The sequence below is a fragment of the Pteronotus mesoamericanus genome, unplaced genomic scaffold (assembly GCF_021234165.1).
Source record: "Pteronotus mesoamericanus isolate MK-2021 breed Mesoamerican mustached bat unplaced genomic scaffold, CSHL_Meso_final contig_27, whole genome shotgun sequence".
Taxonomy (NCBI): Eukaryota; Metazoa; Chordata; class Mammalia; order Chiroptera; family Mormoopidae; genus Pteronotus; species Pteronotus mesoamericanus.
The window spans coordinates 26,455,272-26,472,669 of NW_026555115.1; the positions used below are offsets into that span (position 1 = coordinate 26,455,272).

Consider the following 17,398-nt stretch of genomic DNA (forward strand, 5'->3'; position numbering starts at 1 on the left):
GTGGATTGAGCACCAGCCTGTGAACCAAAGGGTCGCCAGTTCAATTCCCAGTGTAGGGCACATGCCTGGGTTGCAGGCCAGGTCTCCAGCAGGGGGCAAGTGAAATGGAACCACATATTGATGTTTCTCTCCCTGTCTAAAAATAAATAAAATATTATAAAAATAATAAAAAAATTAAATCCTTAAAACTCAGGACAGCTAACCTAAGTACTCTTTATAGTGAAACAGACCTGTGGGGTGGTACTTAATCCTGTCCTCTATTTCAGTTTTCCCAACTACTTGAAGAGAAAAATACCCTTTCAATTCAGCTGTGTGATACCAATCAGAGTCTTCGTGAGAATCAGCAGCACTACAGTGACCTTTTTAATCACTGTGCCAACTTGGAGAAGCAGGTTCAAGAGCTGCAGGTGGTAAGAAGAAATTGAGAGGCTGAAGGAAGTGTTACGGAACTGAGTGTGAATGAGAGTAAATGAGCAGCATTGAAGAGGCTGATGTGTTCAGGCTGAATATTAATTAGGTGTGATGGGAGAAAGGAGAGAGAAGAAGGGAGTTAATTGAAATGGGAATAAGGTTTGGGAAAAATTAAAGAAGGGATTAGAAGAATAAAAATCAGTGAGGTGGTTTGAGAGGAATCAAAAAGCAAGTGGAAAACAGTGGTGATTGAAGCTTTTGGAATTCTAAAACTAGGAAAGGTTTGATTTTGCTCCAAGAAATAAGGAAGCTGTAGGGAGATTTGGACCTGAGGAACAAAATAGGCAGAGTTTTTGGTGGCAGTGGTGAGAAGGGCATTGTTGAAGTTCGAGGATATTGAGAATTATTATGGAGATAAATAGGGCATGGAAGGAAGAGAGTGGGTTTGGGAGGGATAGTTGAGCCCTTGCTTAATCAGAGTATCTTCTGGAAAATCCATGGGCCTCCACTGGAAGAAAGCAGATTTCGATGGTAAGCCTTTAAATTTTTAAGAAGAGAGATTCCAGAATGAGAATCTCAACTAACATTAATTGGGAGTTTTATGTAGGAAATTAATCTATTAGAGCTGAAGATTCTCACTTCTAAATCTGTACTTGAGAATTATAAGCAGAGGTATTCCTTTCCAAGATTTTTTATTCTCTTTGGTGTTAAGTGAGTTCTCCTTTTGACCAAGTACAGTTTCTTAAGCACTTCCATCACTGAATTGCTAAGCTTATTCTTTTTCTAGGGGCCACTGAATATGGATGTTGCTCCAGGAGCTCCTCAGGAGAAAAATGGAGCTCACAGGAAGAGTGATTCTGAAGAACTGAGGCAGCCACAGCTAAGGTGTGAAAGCAGCTCTCAACCCTGAAGCATGCATTACATGTACAGAAATTGGATAGTTATCTAGATTGAACTGGAGTCTGTTGAATAAATCTGATATGTCATCTTATGTATTGGCCTCACAGAATTGATGTGAGGATTACATAGAAATAATTATGACCTAACAAATTAAGTGTGAAAAGTTTGTAAAGCAAAAACAGGAGCAACATCTTACACGCCCCCACCCTCAACACCCCCCCCATCCAGTGGTATTCAGGTGAAAGATAATTCAGTCAGTCCCTAAAATCTCTTAATATATTTTCTGCATCTTTATTTAATCACTCTACAGCTAAGCTTTTAATATATTTGTTGTGTTTCTACAAGCTTCTATAATTTTTCTGCTCTATAAGCTTATGAAGACTTGGAACCCCTTGTATCTGCAACTCTGCTCTGCATCTAGTGATGCTGTTTGTTTTCCTTTTGTCTTGAAGTTTTTCGGAAACCCAGAAGCAGCTGAGCAACACTAAACAGGAGGTGAATGAATTGAGGAAGCTGCTGGAAGAAGAACGAGACCAAAGAGTGGCTGCTGAGACTGCCCTCTCTGTGGCCGAGGAGCAGATCAGGCGGTAAAGGGCTGGGGGAGATGCCTGTGTTCACCTCTGGTCCTTTCTGATCACACTCGGGTACATTTCAGTGGCCAGACTTGAGTATAATTAGGATCTAATTCTCATCTTGAGATGGTTTCTGCAGTGACTTTAGGGTCATTGCAGTCATTCAAGAAGGCTATACTTTTGGAATCTAGAAGGCCTGTACTTTCCAAAGCAGTTGTTCTTAGAGAATAATAGTATTATCTACCATTTATTGACAGCTTATTTCATGTGGGGTGAAATAAGGAGTCTTTTATATCCCAACAGTAACTATGCTGAGATATGTGTAGGACTCTTTAGAGAACCAATTAAAGGCAACCCCATTCCCTACCTCAGGTCTGAATCAATTGAAATTTTTTTACAAAGATTAAAACATATGGGAGATTAAGAAACCATTTTATAAAGCTGATATAAAGAAACTAGCTTTTGACTTGTTAGCAAATTCACTTCCTAACCCTGAACTTCCCCTCCCAGTCACTGGCATTGGTAAGCCAGGGTCCGCTTTCTTGCAGAAGCACCCGCTCTTGTAAAATCAGAACATTACAGCAAATTGTGCCTCTTATGGGAAGGTTGCTCCAGGTGTGATTTGGAAGGACAGAGCTACATATCCCGGTTCCTTATTCCCAACTCACCAGTCAAGAGAATCATTCTACATGAGGGAGAGTGGCTACAATTATTTTGCTGCTGGGTGTTTCTTTGCATGGAAAAGAAACATTAAAAGTAGGCAGTTTTATTATATCTGGGGGTTGGAGGAGCCACCTACATACACTGCTTCTTCCCTCAGAGAGTGGCATTAGTGATATTAATGGCTTGGAAAGTGTAGGTGGCAGAGGTGGCAGCCCCAGTGAGCAGATCTTATTTGAGATACCTTCCTTTCCCATGCAACATATTCACAACTTCTTAATTTTCATCACTCATTTAGGCCTTGGTATGCATCCTTGAGGGTGGGCTCTTTGGGGATCCACAGAGCCTTATTGTCTCTGCTGAGCATTTTCAGCCTGTGCACCCAGGGATGTTTCTCTGCCACTTGTTCTGGACTTGCTTAGACCTGGAAACCCAGCCCTTTGGGCGAGATCTCTTCCTCATGTGTGATTAACCTGTCCCAAGCCAACTTGAAACTGCATAGTGCAGGCAACTCTTGAGTCTGTGGACAAGCTACATTAATCCAAGCTTAGCCTCTCCATAGTTCCCTCTTTGGCCTTGATGCAGAATGGAAATTGAGATAGCCAATCAAGCACTGCCTACCTAGGCCCAGTGCCAGTCAATTCCTGGTAGTTAATTATCACCTATTATTTATGCTAAAAGAAACCTGTCTGTCTGTGCATTCCTCGCATGGGGAACAGGGATGTGAGGCCAGTCTTTGCGGCAAGTCCCTTGTGCTACATCACATGGCAAGATGACTGGGATGATTTCACCTAATCTGCCTCACATGCTGTGAACCAATGCCATTCCTCTTTTTTTCTGAACACAGGTTGGAGCACAGTGAATGGGACTCTGCCCGGACTCCTATCATTGGCTCCTGTGGCACTCAGGAGCAGGCACTGCTAATAGACCTTGCAGGCAACAGTTGTCGAAGGGTAAGAAGGGAAGGCCATAAAGAGGATACTGTACTAAATACAGGGCTGGCTGTGTTGAGGCCAGGAGTCAGGAGAAGGAATGTGGAATTCTAGGCACTGAGCAGCTGGTGGGGCTACGACTGGAAAGATATATAAGGTTGAGGGAAACTGGTAGGATTTGCCAATTTGTTGACCTTTAGGAGACTTTCTCTCAAGAGAAAGGATATCTCTTTTCTGCAGGGTTGGAGGAAGAAAAAGGGATATATCTCTCTAGGGTACAACTGTCTGACCTCCAAATTTCTCTTTCAGTCACGGAGTGGTGCTGGATGGAAGCGGGTCCTGCGTTCGCTCTGTCATTCCCGGACCCGAGTGCCTCTGCTAGCGGCTGTCTACTTTTTGATGGTTCATGTCCTACTCATTCTGTGTTTCACAGGCCATCTATAAACTCAGTTCTCACCTTTTGGAACACCCTTCTCAGAACTTGCAATTCCCTCGCCTCTAATAAATATCAAAACCATCAATTCCAGTGGAATAGTCTTCCCACTTACAAGTCCTTTCTCCAAGTCTCCACGGAAAGTGCCTGCAAAAATAGAAGTTGATGTGAGTTCAGGTTACAGCTGCAAGGACCATCTGTCTGCTTTCTCCTACTGCCCAGGGCCAGAACTTCTTGCATAATCTGAGGAGGCCCCATATGTGGTTGCTGAGCTCAAGATTTGTTTGGATTTTGTCAGGCCCTGATTTCTTGTGTTCCTATGAAAGATGCAGAAGAATGTTTTTCAGCCAGGAGGGTAACTCCAATAAACCTAATAACCTAAACTCCAGTATCATTTGATCGATACTTTATTTGCTTCGGTTACCTTATATTTTCTCCTGCTTCAGGAGAAAGTTGGGCTCACCATAACAAAGTTCTGAGGAATATTATCTCATAGAATATCTGATTAGGTCTCAGGGGTGGGAGCTGAAGAACTCCCTGGGGATTTTAACTATTGAATCACAGGGAAGGACTACATCTCCTTCCCTGACTGTTCAGACATCACTGGAGTAAAATTTGTGGTCCCGAACTGTAAGGATAGGATCCCATTGCTTGTGCCCTTGATCACATGAAGACTAGGGTACTGAGTGGCCCGTGCCTTTCCTTTCACTGGAAAGCAGGAAGAACTGGCTATAGGAAGTGAGATTCAGATTCTTGTCATTCTGTGTTATCTGGATATGCCTCAAATGTGGACCCTACAACGGTACACTAGGAGCCAGTCCTAGATGGGACATTGACCACCGCCCCCCCGCCCCCAACTAGGGAGATCTGTCTGGTGTGGGGACCACTCCTAACCTCTTGAAGTACTAAGCTACTTAGCTGTTAGTAACAATTAAACTCCACTTTCTCAACTTCATGTTCATCTGCCCTCTGTGGTAACAGAGAGCTAAGGAAAATGGAGGGATAATATGGAGAAAAAATATTTAAATCTGGGCCTGAGAATGACGGCAGGATCAATTTCCACTTGTGCCTATTCCCCATCTCTCCCCGTCCCCCAGCCCTTAGCTATTAATTATTTTCTCATTATGCATATGTTGTCTTCCCAGCTTGCTCCCACTACACAAAGACAGAAAACTGGTATGCTGACTGATACGCTCTAATCATTTGTTCTGTGGTGACACAAGTCTTGGTCACCCCAACTAAGGAACTTGCCTGAATAACTGTAAAATAATAAAATTATTTTTAGAATGAAAAACTGGTAGTGTGTGAGCATGTGTGTGTATACATGTGTTGTATACTGAGGGGAAGAAGGTAGATAGGGGACATAGGAGTGGGGTAGCCAGAAATGCATACAGGGGTAGAAAGCTTTACATATTCAGGCTTCCTTCTTACTGACCAACATCAATAATGACTACATGTGCCCTTCCAGCTTAGCTGCTAGACCCCAGCCAGATTAATGTAGTAGAATGAAGAAATTTCATCCCAATACTGAACCAAACAAGTTGGGCCTTAAGGCATGAGATTCATGCAGGTTTATACCTGGGCCTGGGAGAACTCCTTATCTGGTGCATACTGAAAATGTGAGACCCCATGGGGTCCCTCTGGATGGGAGTGGGGGAAGGAAAGTCTAAGGTGCAGCAGGATAAGCCTTACTATATTTTTATATTAACTTGCTACCTGAGAAATCTTAACTTACTTTCTCAAGACACAATAAGTGATTGAACCAAATCTATCTGTATTCAAAGCCCATGCTATTTCATGTGCAAGAGCTGACTGCCTCTCATTGGGAATGAACTTAGGGCATTTGCTAAGGAAGATTGTTTCTTGGTGTCATCTGTAATTAAATGTGGTTTCTCAAAAAAATTACCTGGATGGTGTATCGTAACATCTGGTTGGATCATTCCTATTTTCAACATTGAATTAGGATTCAAAATGATCTGAGATTTCTTTTCCCCTTCTACAAATTTACTTACCCTTAAGATAGTTTTGGTGCTGCCACAATAAATAGGTTATGAAGTAGGAGAGTTCAATAAATGAAACTCCCCCGAGACATAGAATCAGATTTGGAAGTGACTAAAATCTTACTTATTCCTAATGTGGAAATCCCCTCCTCTGTATCTTAATTTCATCCAGTCTCTGCTTGACTCTATTGGGAAACTCACTACTGAGCAAATCAGGTCACAATTCCACCTCTACCAAGATTAGGAGAAGCTAGGTCAGATACAATGACAACACCCTCTTAATTTTCAGTAGCTACAATAACAAAGGATTATTTTGTAGTCAAAGCCTCCAACTCCCTCACACAATAGATTGAGTGTTGTCATTCTCATTTGAGGACCCTTTCACTTACCAACTGAGAATGGACCCACTGGAGAACCGTAGGTAGTGGGCACTGGGCAAAAGGATGATCTTCCTCTGGTCGTAGAGTCTCCACCAGAAAGTCATGTATTGGGTAAGCCAAAAAGCGTGTTTGTTTTTTTCCCATAAGCTAGCTGTAGTAGTGCTTAGTTGTCTTTACCTACTTTTGAAACAATTTTGTTTGATTGTATTGTGACAGCTGTCATATCAGTGTGCATTTAGAAAAAACATCAAAATTGGTGAATTTCTGTGTAGCCATTTTAATATTGAAGATGGAAGAAAATATGAAACATTATGTTTTACTATTTCATTATGTTTTATTATTTCAAGAAAGGTAAAAACACAACCAAACCGCAAAAAAAGATTTATGCAGTATATGAAGTAGGTGCCGTGACTAATGAAAACGTGTGAAAAGTGGTTTGTGAATTTTTGTGCTGGAGATTTTTCGCTGAACAATGCTCCACAGTCACATAGACAAGTTGAAGTTGCTAGCGATCAAATCGAGACATTAACTAAGAATAATCAATGTTATACCATGTGGGAGATAGCCAACATACTCAAAATATCCAAAACAGTAAAGTTATTGGTGAAAATGAAAACTGCATCTTTCATTTTATGGAAAAAAACATGGAATTTTTGGTCAGTTCAGTATTTCATTACTCATATTTCACTGGCCAAAACAAGTTGCCTGAGCAAGTCTTACTTTAAGAAGAAAGAGGCAGCAAATCTTGGTAAACAGTAGTACAAGATGCCACAGCCTCCCATCATCTGGTACCACTTAGTTCTTTCAGACTTCTTCCTACTAGGAATCAACTCTATGAGTTAGCTCAGACTCCTCATTGTCCCCTAAACAATCTTGAATTTTTCTCTCTCCATGTCTTGCCTTGGCCCTGTGACTTGTTCCCTTTCATCATTCAATTGATCAATATTTATTTGAACTCCTACTATATGCAAACCCCAGTTTGAACTGCTGTAATGTAAAGGTGAGTTTCTGTTTAAATCTTACCCTGCAAGATCCACATAAAAATTACTTTTCCCATTAAGCCTTCCTTGATTACTTTAGCCAATATCAAACTGTCTGCATTCCTTTACACATACAACTGCCTGCATATTTATGACACAAATTCAGTTTTGGTTGAATGTTTTGCTTGCCTGACCAGATATATACTCTGAGAGTAAGAGCATTTTTTTTTTACTTCCCCATGACCTTTGAAGCCTTGCAAAAGATGAAACAGTCCTTTTTTTGTTTAAGTGCCTAAGCAGAAGTAACTGACTCAAACTTCAGGAAGTAACTGTGAGGACTCGGTGGCAGGAAATGACAGAAAACCTGAATACGGAACTGAAGTAGCAGCTCATTTTCTCACTCAAAAGTGGCAGCAGCCAGAGAAGGAGCCAAGTGTCGACGTGAGTAGCTGGGAGTTTAGAGCCAACACTTGCACTGTTGGAGGTGGGTACTCTGAGCAGTGGGAAAGGGAGCACAGGACAAGAGTTGAGGTAAGAGGAACCTACCTGGCTCTTATTATTGGGAGATGAAGTCACTGCTAGTAGGCTTTTAACCTTTTACGGCCAGAAGGCCTGTGTGGGCGAGGTTGTGGACAATGAGTAGCTGGGGATGGAAACAGAAGTGGGTGGCTGGAACCCGGGAAACATGATTCAGCAGCTATCCAATCCAGGACCCCTGGTTTCTGCAGAATCTACAACCTTCTCTTAAGACCAGTTTCTCCTAGGCACTGAGGAGGGAGGAGGGCCACAAGAGGTGAAGACAAAGTCGCTGCTCTTGGAGAGTGTATGATTTAGCAGAGAGACACAATTCACATAAATGACGTTAATAGATCAGGAAGTAGTTGCTCAAGTGCACCAGTACTGAAAACTAAGAGATGATAGAGGCCAAATAGGATGATGGTGTGACTAGGACTAGTTTCTGTGATTGTATGATCACAGAATCCCGGAAAGTCAGAAATGGAGGGAACTTTATGTATTAGCTAGGTTAACCTATTTGTCAATTGGGGGAAAATTGAGCATCTGAAGCGTTTGATGATTTACCAAATTATTTAAATTAATATTTATAAATTGCCTACCCTGGTACCTGGCAAATAAGTACGTACTCTTTGTTGCTCCTCTTACTCATGTTCCCAAGGGGCTTAGTAATAAAGATAGGTGATTTTCTGACTCCCTGTCCATGTACTTTACTGATGCCATGAGGCAGCCTTATGATGAGGCCCTTGTTGGCGCCTGATGTTCTGGGCACCATGCCTCACCAAGTTACTCTCTGGTGTCCCACCTCTAGATAGTGCGTCGTGGTTTCCCTGTTTCTGGCTAGTAGCTCAAGGATATTCAGTTGTCTCTGTGTCAGGAAATTCTCTCTTTGTTTCAAAAACACTTGAGGATGGGAGACTATTGGGAGAGTCGGGTTGAGGCGTTGGAGGAAGAGCAGGAAATAGAATAGGACCATCAGTCCACATTGCTTTCTTATTGCTCAAGAGTAGTTCAGAAATGTCTCCTTTCCAGTCTTCTGTGTGCAGTCCTCCTATTGCAGAGCAGCCCAGGAGCCAGGGCCCTCGTCTTGTCTACCTTCCTGTAGCATCTATAATTGTTGCCTCACAGGGGAAGGTAGAGCTGCTCTCAGCAGTGAGTCATCTCAAAGTGCAGCTGATTTAGTCAATACTTCTCCAGTGTCTTCCTTGCATCTATTTAATCAACTTACCACAAACTTCCCTTGGGCTGGTTTCCACAACATTTTTCAAAGAGCTGGAGAAGGCGTTTTCAACTGGAGAAGAACAGAGAGTCTGAGGGCCTGGGCGGAGGCGCCACAGCATCCCAGGAGTGGTTGTAAGAAGAGACTCTTAAGAGAGGGAAGAGCATGGGAAAGACATCAGTGGGACGAGGGAGTCTGAGCAAGAAGAGATGGGCAGGGGGGTTAGCAGCTAGCAAGTAGTATCAGGGTGATGAAGTCTCAGCGGCTATGAGATCAGATGAGCATTGCCTGTTTCCTCTTCCCACCAAGATCCAGGAACCGACAGATGCAGAGCAGCTGTGTAGCTCTTCGTGCACAGTTTTCAGGGCCAGTGGAAACACTGGGGATGCCCCAGTAGAATAATAATTTGGTTCTCCTTCAAATTGGTGTTCTCTAAGCAGTTCTTTATCATTTATTTAGTTAATAAAAATATAATAACTTCTGATGTTCAAAATGAGGGATTTATTACATGCTAGTTTTGCATCAGTTATCTTCTTTCAAAATATAAGTGAACTGTTTTTAAAAATGGGAGAATAAGTGACTTATTCCCAGCAAAAATGCTTCCCCATGTATTGTCCAGGGCAAAAATTTCAGCTACTGACCTCATGCCACTGTTCAGTGCCTGGTCTGAGTGAGATGGAATAGCACTTGTACTTCTTTGGGGGTTAGAAAATTGCTTAATAGAGTTTTAAGCAGGTTGTAGAGAGGTATGTAAATGTTCGCTTTATCAAGAAATATATGTTTTGATAGCTATAAAAAGAGTCATATGTAGAAACCTGAGTGAAATTGTGCTATAATTCTAGCAATGTTCTAGCACCCCTCATTGATTACCGCTTCCAGCCACTGCCTGGCTGGTCTCTTGGCAAATGAATGATCCCAGCACTTTTGACGCCTGGGTTATTTAGTGTTACCTACATCCATAATGACTTTCCTCTAGACGGAGGTGTGCCCAGGCCATGTTAGTTTGTCTTAAATAAATCCCCAGAGGCAGTTTCCTAAAACTCCCATCTGCTTTGCCTCAGCTTCTATTATCTTCTAATAAAGAATGGCAAGAAATATTGAGCTGCTATATCATTGACTTCAGCATTCTTGTTTTCCCTCCTCTTGATTTTTTCCCTCTAATTGGTTGCCATCTTCTGTGCCACCCTCAGATGTGGAAGTCTGTGGTAGGACATGATGTATCTGTTTCCGTGGAGACCCAAGGTGATGACTGGGACACAGACCCTGACTTTGTGGTGAGTTTGGAAATGGCTTTGCTTGAACAATGAAAGGTGAAGAGGAGGCATCTGGGCCACTCTGTAACCTTTTGGGGGGCTAAGAAAAAGGACAGTCTGGGGCCGAGAGAGTCCTCATGACAGAATGGACTGGTAGGGCAGTTGGCTGTAATGAGTGGAGGATGCATGATATTTGATGGTGAGGATAGATGGAGACAGGTGAGAAGTAGAGAGGAGTTTGACATTGTGATTGATGGGCTATGACAGGCTATGCTGAAGGAACAGGTTATTCTGGGTCTTTCTGGCCTACAAGCCAGGGTTTGGGCTAGACATTTGGAATTTGGGGGATTCTGCAGTTGTGGGAGACCTGAAAGGGAAAGTGTGAGGGATGCAGTAAGAAGGGAGGTTTCAGAACTCACCAGTATAGTTTAACATGGGAGCCAGGTGGATGCACACAGAGACATCTCACTGAAGAAGGCAGCAAATGCAGGGGACATGGAGGACACATGTGTCAGCTGTGTGGTCCCTCTCGGTGCGCCATATCTCTTGCCATCACTAATTGCTGAGTGCTGTCTTTTGCAGAATGACATCTCTGAGAAGGAGCAACGGTGGGGAGCCAAGACCATCGAGGGCTCTGGACGCACAGAGCATATCAAGTAAGTGCCAAATGGACTAGGGAGTGGGAAAGCAATGTGGAAAGAGCCTAAAGAAAACTTTGGAGACTCAAGAAAGAAGGAAAGAGAGAAGGTAGTTTGTGTCTATGAATCTTTGTGGCCTTTCTTTCTTTTTCTTTTCTTTTTTAAAAAAATTAATTGGGTTGACATTGGTTAACAAAATTACCCAGGTGTACAATTCTGTAATACATCATCTGTACACTGTATTGTGTGTTAGCCACCCCAGGTTTTTTCTTGAATCTGTCCCTGTGTGTTCCTATGTATTCATGTCATTGTGTATTTCTGTTTCATGTGTCTGCTGTTATTCCCCTAACCCTATTATTTCTTTTTTCTTTCTAATAACTACACTGTTTCCCCAAGGGGGTCAATTACAAGGGATTCAGAGAGGAAGTGGCTCAAATGCTGAAGTTATATCATTCTCTCTCTCTCTCTCTATCCATCCATCCACCCACAAAAATATAAAGGTATGCCTAGAATGTATGGTGGTTTCAGATGGGCCAAGGAGGATTCAGTAAGACGCCTAGGTAAAGCACTCAGAATAAACATTGTAAAAAGAGAACAATATCAGGTCCCACACCCAGTCTGAATGATTTTTAAAACAAAAATTTGTGTTTGGCTACTTGATAGAAGTTGGAAGCTATGAAAGGTGATATGAAGAAATGTGACACTTGAAAATCTTGATTTAAACTATTTTAGTAATGCTGTTTAAGGGTCCTAAAAATAATGACCCAATATTTTACTAAAAAAAAAAAAAAAAGAAAGCAAAACAAAAAACTCTGATACTGTAAAGAGAGAAGGTACTTACAGATATCTCTACGGATTTCTGTGAGCTATATTGTATGGTCAGATTGAGAGATTCCTTCTTCTCCTTCCTGGATTATTCAGGATCATCTAACCAGGGCTGTCTACTTTGGATATTACCAGAATGTCCAATTTCAGTAGCAAGGTAGACACTGTAAACAGTATAACAAAAGCAAAATAAAAACAAAAATTGCAACTACACACAAATTTGCAAAACTAATACAGCTTTAAGCTCCATTTTAACTGCCCCCCCACTATGGTTTTAAAACAGTGTTTTAAACCTATTTCTCCCTACATTTAAAAAATGTCAGTGGATTGCCGCATTGCATAAGCAACACACTATGAAAACTTGGCATATTTTTATACAATTTGATAATGTTGAGTACTATGCACTGTTGTTTAAACAGATATAAATGGTTTATCTTAAGTAATTATAATGAATAGTATTCTTAAACAAACCAAGAAATTCTGGTAGCAGTTGGGGAGATGAAAAAATAATGAATCATGGTCATGCAGAAAGCTCCTTTATACCTTCTGTAAGCTCAACAATCCAAAAAATTAAAAAAGAGGACCTATTTTCTTTCTGAGTAAAGATTCCTTAGCCCTGGTATCCTGAGAACTATTAAGATTAGTACACAAACCTCCTTGTACCTTTTCCCTCCCAGTGCCTGTCTCATGCATAGTAGGAGAACATTTTAAGGAAGACTCCTAAATCCTGCCATGACTTATGGAAAGAACTTGAGTTTGCATTTGCAGCTCTACCATTACCAGAAATGTGAATTTAGACATGTAACCTCTCTGAATCTCAGCTTGCTTGCTTATTTATTTATTTATTTATTATTATTATTATTTACTTATTTGATGAGGATAATAATAGCTACCCTGCAGAATTCAGTAGGCTAATATGTATTGATGTCTAGAGCAGTACTTAGTAACTCTTAGCAGCTCAATAATGTTATTTCTCTTTTCTGCTAATATAGATTTTAATCAGATTCTCTTTCTAAAAACCTAACATAAACATGTAAACAGAAGACAATCTTCTTTCTTCCTAAGTAGTGTCTATGTGGACTGTCATGTGGCACAATCCAGTAGATACATTAAGATGACTGGAGATCCTTGGGATTGTAAAATTTGGTGACCCTACGTGTTCCCTTATTAACCTTACTGGACCTATATATGATAGAATAAATAGTGGAGACATTTATACAAAACCAGCTGCCCTCCCATTTATCCATACTACCAAGGTGTAAAAGTCCAGTCTCTGCTAGTGACTAGCCAGGTAACCTGGCACAAGTCACTTCTCTTTTCATATTCACAATTTTCCCATTGGAATCAAAAGTCCTCTAGACAACCTTCCAGCAGTAAGTCCTCCAGGATTCTCTCTGGCTAGTGTGGGCTCAGCCAATCTTTAAGTTCAGGTGGTAATCACCAAGGTCCTTGTTTTTTAGATCTATCTATAGTCTTTTGTGTATCAGTCTATGGTTCTTTATTATTGTCAAGTAGTATCCAATTGTATGGAGATATACTACAATTTGTTTTACCTGTTACCCTGTTGGTGGACATTTAGGTTGTTGACAGCTTAGTCCTATGACAAATAAAGCTGTCCTGAACATTTGGGCTCAAATCTTTTCATTGACATGTTTTTATTTCTTTTGGGAAAGCTCTAGAAGCAGAATTGCTGATTCATACATTAAATGTGTGTTTCACTTTTTAAGAAACTAACAAATTACTTTCTTAATTTTTTAAAATTATATATTACTGATTATGCTAGTCAGATGGTAATCACCAAGGTCCTTGGGAAAGAAGAAGAAGTTGGAGAAAACAGTAGCTGCAGAACTGAGATGACTCAAAGCAGGAAAAGGAAGTGATTGTGGTTCATACTAATCTCATTACCTTCCCCCCACAATGATCTTTCCTTTTTAGGTCTGCCTAATATAAATTGGGGAGTGGTTTGGTGATTAGGTGAAAAACTCAAATGACCATATCTATCCATCATCTATTGTATAAAGGAGTCCCAGCCAGGCAGCTGCAAGCAGCCTAGTGTTTACTAGGAAATGCCTGGTTTTCATGGGTCATTGCCCTTTTCTCCATCTTCTTCTTGTCACTCTTGCCCATTCGTACTCCTGTGCCTCTTTATAGTCAATACACCTCATTCCCTCTCCTGGATGGATATAAGCACTGATCTGCCTCTTATCACTACAGATTAGTTTTTCCTATCTTACAATGTCATGTAATGCAATAATATAGACATTTTTCTTTTGTTTCTATCTTCTTTTGCTCAGCATAATGTTTTTTAGATCTATCTATAGTCTTTTGTGTATCAGTCTATGGTTCTTTATTATTGTCAAGTAGTATCCAATTGTATGGAGATATACTACAATTTGTTTTACCTGTTACCCTGTTGGTGGACATTTAGGTTGTTGACAGCTTAGTCCTATGACAAATAAAGCTGTCCTGAACATTTGGGCTCAAATCTTTTCATTGACATGTTTTTATTTCTTTTGGGAAAGCTCTAGAAGCAGAATTGCTGACTCATACATTAAATGTGTGTTTCACTTTTTAAGAAACTAACAAATTACTTTCTTACTTTTTAAAAATTATATATTACTGATTATGCTATTAGTTATCCCAGTTTTCCCCCCATTGCTCCCCTCCACCCAGCATTCCCCAATCCCTCAGGCAATTCCCACACCATTGTTCATTTCCATGGGTCATGTGTAAAAGTTCTTTGGCTACTCCATTTCCTATACTGTACTTTTTGTCCCCATGGCTATGCTGTAACTACCTATTTGTATTTCTTAATCCCCTCACCTCTTCATGCATTCTCCCCCATCCCCATCTCATCTTTTTGATATTCTTCTTTTTCTTAAATAAGTCCCTAGAACATTTCACATAATAATGGTTTGGTGATGATGAACTCCTTTAGTTTTTTCTTGTCTGGGAAGTTCTTTATCTGTCCTTCAATTCTAAATGATAGCTTTGCTGGGTAGAGCTGTCTTGGTTGTAGGTCCCTGCTTTTCCTGACTTTGAATATTTCTTGCCAATCTCGTCTAGCCTTCAAAGTTTCTTTTGAGAAATCAGCTGACAGTCTTATAGGAACTCCCCTTTAGGTAACTAACTGATTTTCTCTTGCTGCTTTTAAGTTTCTCTCTTTAACTTTTGGCTTGTAGTGGTCCTCTTTACATCCGTCTTGTTAGTGGGCCTCTCTGTTCTCCCTAAACTTGCATGACTATTTCCTTCACTAAATTAGGAAAGTTTTCTTTTATTATTTTTTCAAATAGATTTCCAATTTCTTGCTCTTTCTTTTTTCCTTCTAGCACCTCTGCAATGTGAGTGTTAGTATGCTTCAAGTTGTCTCAGAGGCTGCTTACACTATCCTTGCTTTTTTGGATCTTTCCTCTTCTTCTTGTTTGATTGGTTGTTTTTTGGTTCCTTATGTTCCAAATGATTGATTAGACTCTTGGCTTCATCCACTCTACTGTTATTTCCCTGTAAATTGTTCTTTATTTCAATTAGTGAATCCTTCATTTCTGATTGGATCTTTTTTATGCTGTTGAGGTCCTCACTAAGTTCCTTGAGCATCCTTATAACAAGTGTTTTGAACTCTGCATCTGATAGATTGCTTATCTCCATTTCGTTTGGCTATTTTTCTGGAGTTTTTATCTACCTTTTCATTTGGGCCATGTTTCTTTGTCTCCTAATTTTGGCAGCCTCCCTGTGTTTGTTTCTATGTATTAGGTAGAGCTGCTGTCTTGATAGCATGGTCTAATGTAGTAGATGTCCTGTAGGGTCCATTGGCACAGCATCCCCCCAATGCTGGATACTCCAGGTGCACCTTTTGTGTGGGCTGAGTACGCCCTCTTCTTGTAGTTGAGCCTTGGTTGCTACTGGCAGGTCAATGGGAGGCATTTACTCAGGCCAGTCAGTTGTAAGGACTGGCTGTGACCACAGACCACCAACCTCCACCCTTTATGAAAGATCAGCAGTGCAGGGGCAGGGAGGTTGTGCTCCAACATGGTTTTTAGCTGTCCGCTGGGTGTGCTGGCTCTGGAATTTCCTGGGTGTTGCAGGCCAAGGTCAGCCCTGACCCGTGTTTTGCCTGGGTCCATCCTGCCGGAACCATCAAGCCTTCTGAGATGGTTGCTATTTGTACTGGGTCTGCAGATTCCCAGATGAAGCCAAGCTATGAATCCAGGCTGGTTGCTGTTAGGCCGGGCTTGGGGCTCACTGAGGCCAGCTGTTGCTTGTTTGAGAGGATTTAGGAAGTTGTAAAGCATGAGTCAAGACTATATGGAAAAGTCTCTGTTAACAGCTTGGGTGGGCCTATAAGTTGGTGGGACAGAGTCTCAGGGGACCTCTAGGGTGGGGAAAACAGTGTTAGCTAGGTTGATGTAGTGTCAGATATGGCACCTGTGGCTCTGTTGGGAGGAAGGTTCAGAAAAGGGACAATGGCTTCTGCCGGCCTTTCTGTCTGGGAGAAAGCTGTTCCCCAGCTCTCACCTTGATGCCAGCCACTTCAGTTCCTCCCTGTATGCCACTGGTGCCTTTCAAGCTGCTACCCTGGTGCTGGAGCTCAGAGAGGGTGAGTCTGAGTAAGTTCATGAGTGTGTTCTTTAAGAGGTAGTGTTGGGACTCCAGAAGTTTCTGCCACCAACTCAATCCCCCTGGTTTTTGCAGCCAGAAGTTATGGGGACTAATCTTCCTGGCACTGGAACCGTGGGCTGGGGCTCCTGGTATGGGGCTGGGACTCCTCACTCCTGAGTTATTCCTCCCAAATTTTTATCCACCACATGTAGATGTGGGACCAGCCTGTTCTACATCTCCACCCTTCCTACCAGTCTGGATGGATGTAGTTTCTCTAATTCCATAGTTGTCAGACTTCTATTCAACTAGATTTCTGATGGTTCTGAATGATGGTTGCTCTATAATTTAGTTGTAATTTTGATGTGGTTTGTGACGATGCGAGCCATGTTTACTTATGCCACCATCTTGACCAGAAGTCTGTCCTAACAAATTATTTTCTGATAGGAATTCATTAATACCATTTTTCATTCCTTCCAATAATGTTTTTTTAAAATATTTTATTTATTTATTTTAGAGAGAGGGGAAAGGAGGGAGAAAGAGGGAGAGAAACATCAATGTGTGGTTTCTTCTCATACACCCCCCTACTGGGGACCTGGCCTGCAACCCAAGCATGCGCCCTGACCGGGAATCAAACCAGTGACCCTCTGGTTCATAAGCTGGTGCTCAATCCACTGAGCCACACCAGTCAGGGCCACTAATGTTTGGTTTTTAATAGCTCCACATCCTTGTCTACACTTAGCTTGTTAGAATTTTTATTTGCCACTATTGTGGATATGTGCTGATTTTAATTTGTGTTTTCTGGTGAGTAGTTTTACTGAGCCTCTTTTCAAATGCCATTCATGTACCTTTGTATGTTCATTTTGGTGTCTGTTCAAATCTTTTTTCCCACTTTTATAGTGGCTTGTTTGTATTTTTATTGTTTTAAGAGTTCTTTATATATTTTAGATACAAATCTTTTGTGAAATATGTTGTACAAATATTTAATCCAGAGTGTTACTCACCTTTTTATTTTATTAATGGCTCTTTTAAAGATATTAATTCTGAAGAAGTCTAGTTTATAAACAATTTTATGGTTAATGCTTTATA

At 41.1% G+C, this 17,398-nt stretch overlaps 2 protein-coding genes across 8 annotated transcripts in view; both read left to right on the plus strand.

The window, feature by feature from the left end:
* The window catches only part of GOLGB1 (golgin B1), an 85,231-nt gene extending 80,477 nt beyond the window's left edge, over positions 1 to 4,754 (plus strand). For all 5 annotated transcript variants that reach the window (XM_054575229.1, XM_054575230.1, XM_054575232.1 and 2 more), the window contains 5 exons: positions 267 to 410; positions 1,199 to 1,296; positions 1,764 to 1,898; positions 3,391 to 3,496; positions 3,785 to 4,754. In XM_054575229.1, coding sequence (XP_054431204.1) covers positions 267 to 410; positions 1,199 to 1,296; positions 1,764 to 1,898; positions 3,391 to 3,496; positions 3,785 to 3,919 — 618 coding nt within the window. In that variant the 3' untranslated portion in view covers positions 3,920 to 4,754. The remainder of the gene's footprint in view (positions 1 to 266; positions 411 to 1,198; positions 1,297 to 1,763; positions 1,899 to 3,390; positions 3,497 to 3,784) is intronic.
* Positions 4,755 to 7,483: 2,729 nt separating this feature from the next.
* HCLS1 (hematopoietic cell-specific Lyn substrate 1) overlaps positions 7,484 to 17,398 on the plus strand; it is a 30,237-nt gene continuing 20,322 nt past the window's right edge. Inside the window, exons 1-3 of one of the 3 annotated variants that reach the window (XM_054575235.1) lie at positions 7,484 to 7,799; positions 10,191 to 10,274; positions 10,836 to 10,909. In XM_054575235.1, the coding sequence (XP_054431210.1) occupies positions 10,191 to 10,274; positions 10,836 to 10,909 (158 nt within the window). In that variant the 5' untranslated portion in view covers positions 7,484 to 7,799. The remainder of the gene's footprint in view (positions 7,800 to 10,190; positions 10,275 to 10,835; positions 10,910 to 17,398) is intronic. The other 2 variants (XM_054575238.1, XM_054575236.1) reach the window with 2 other exon arrangements.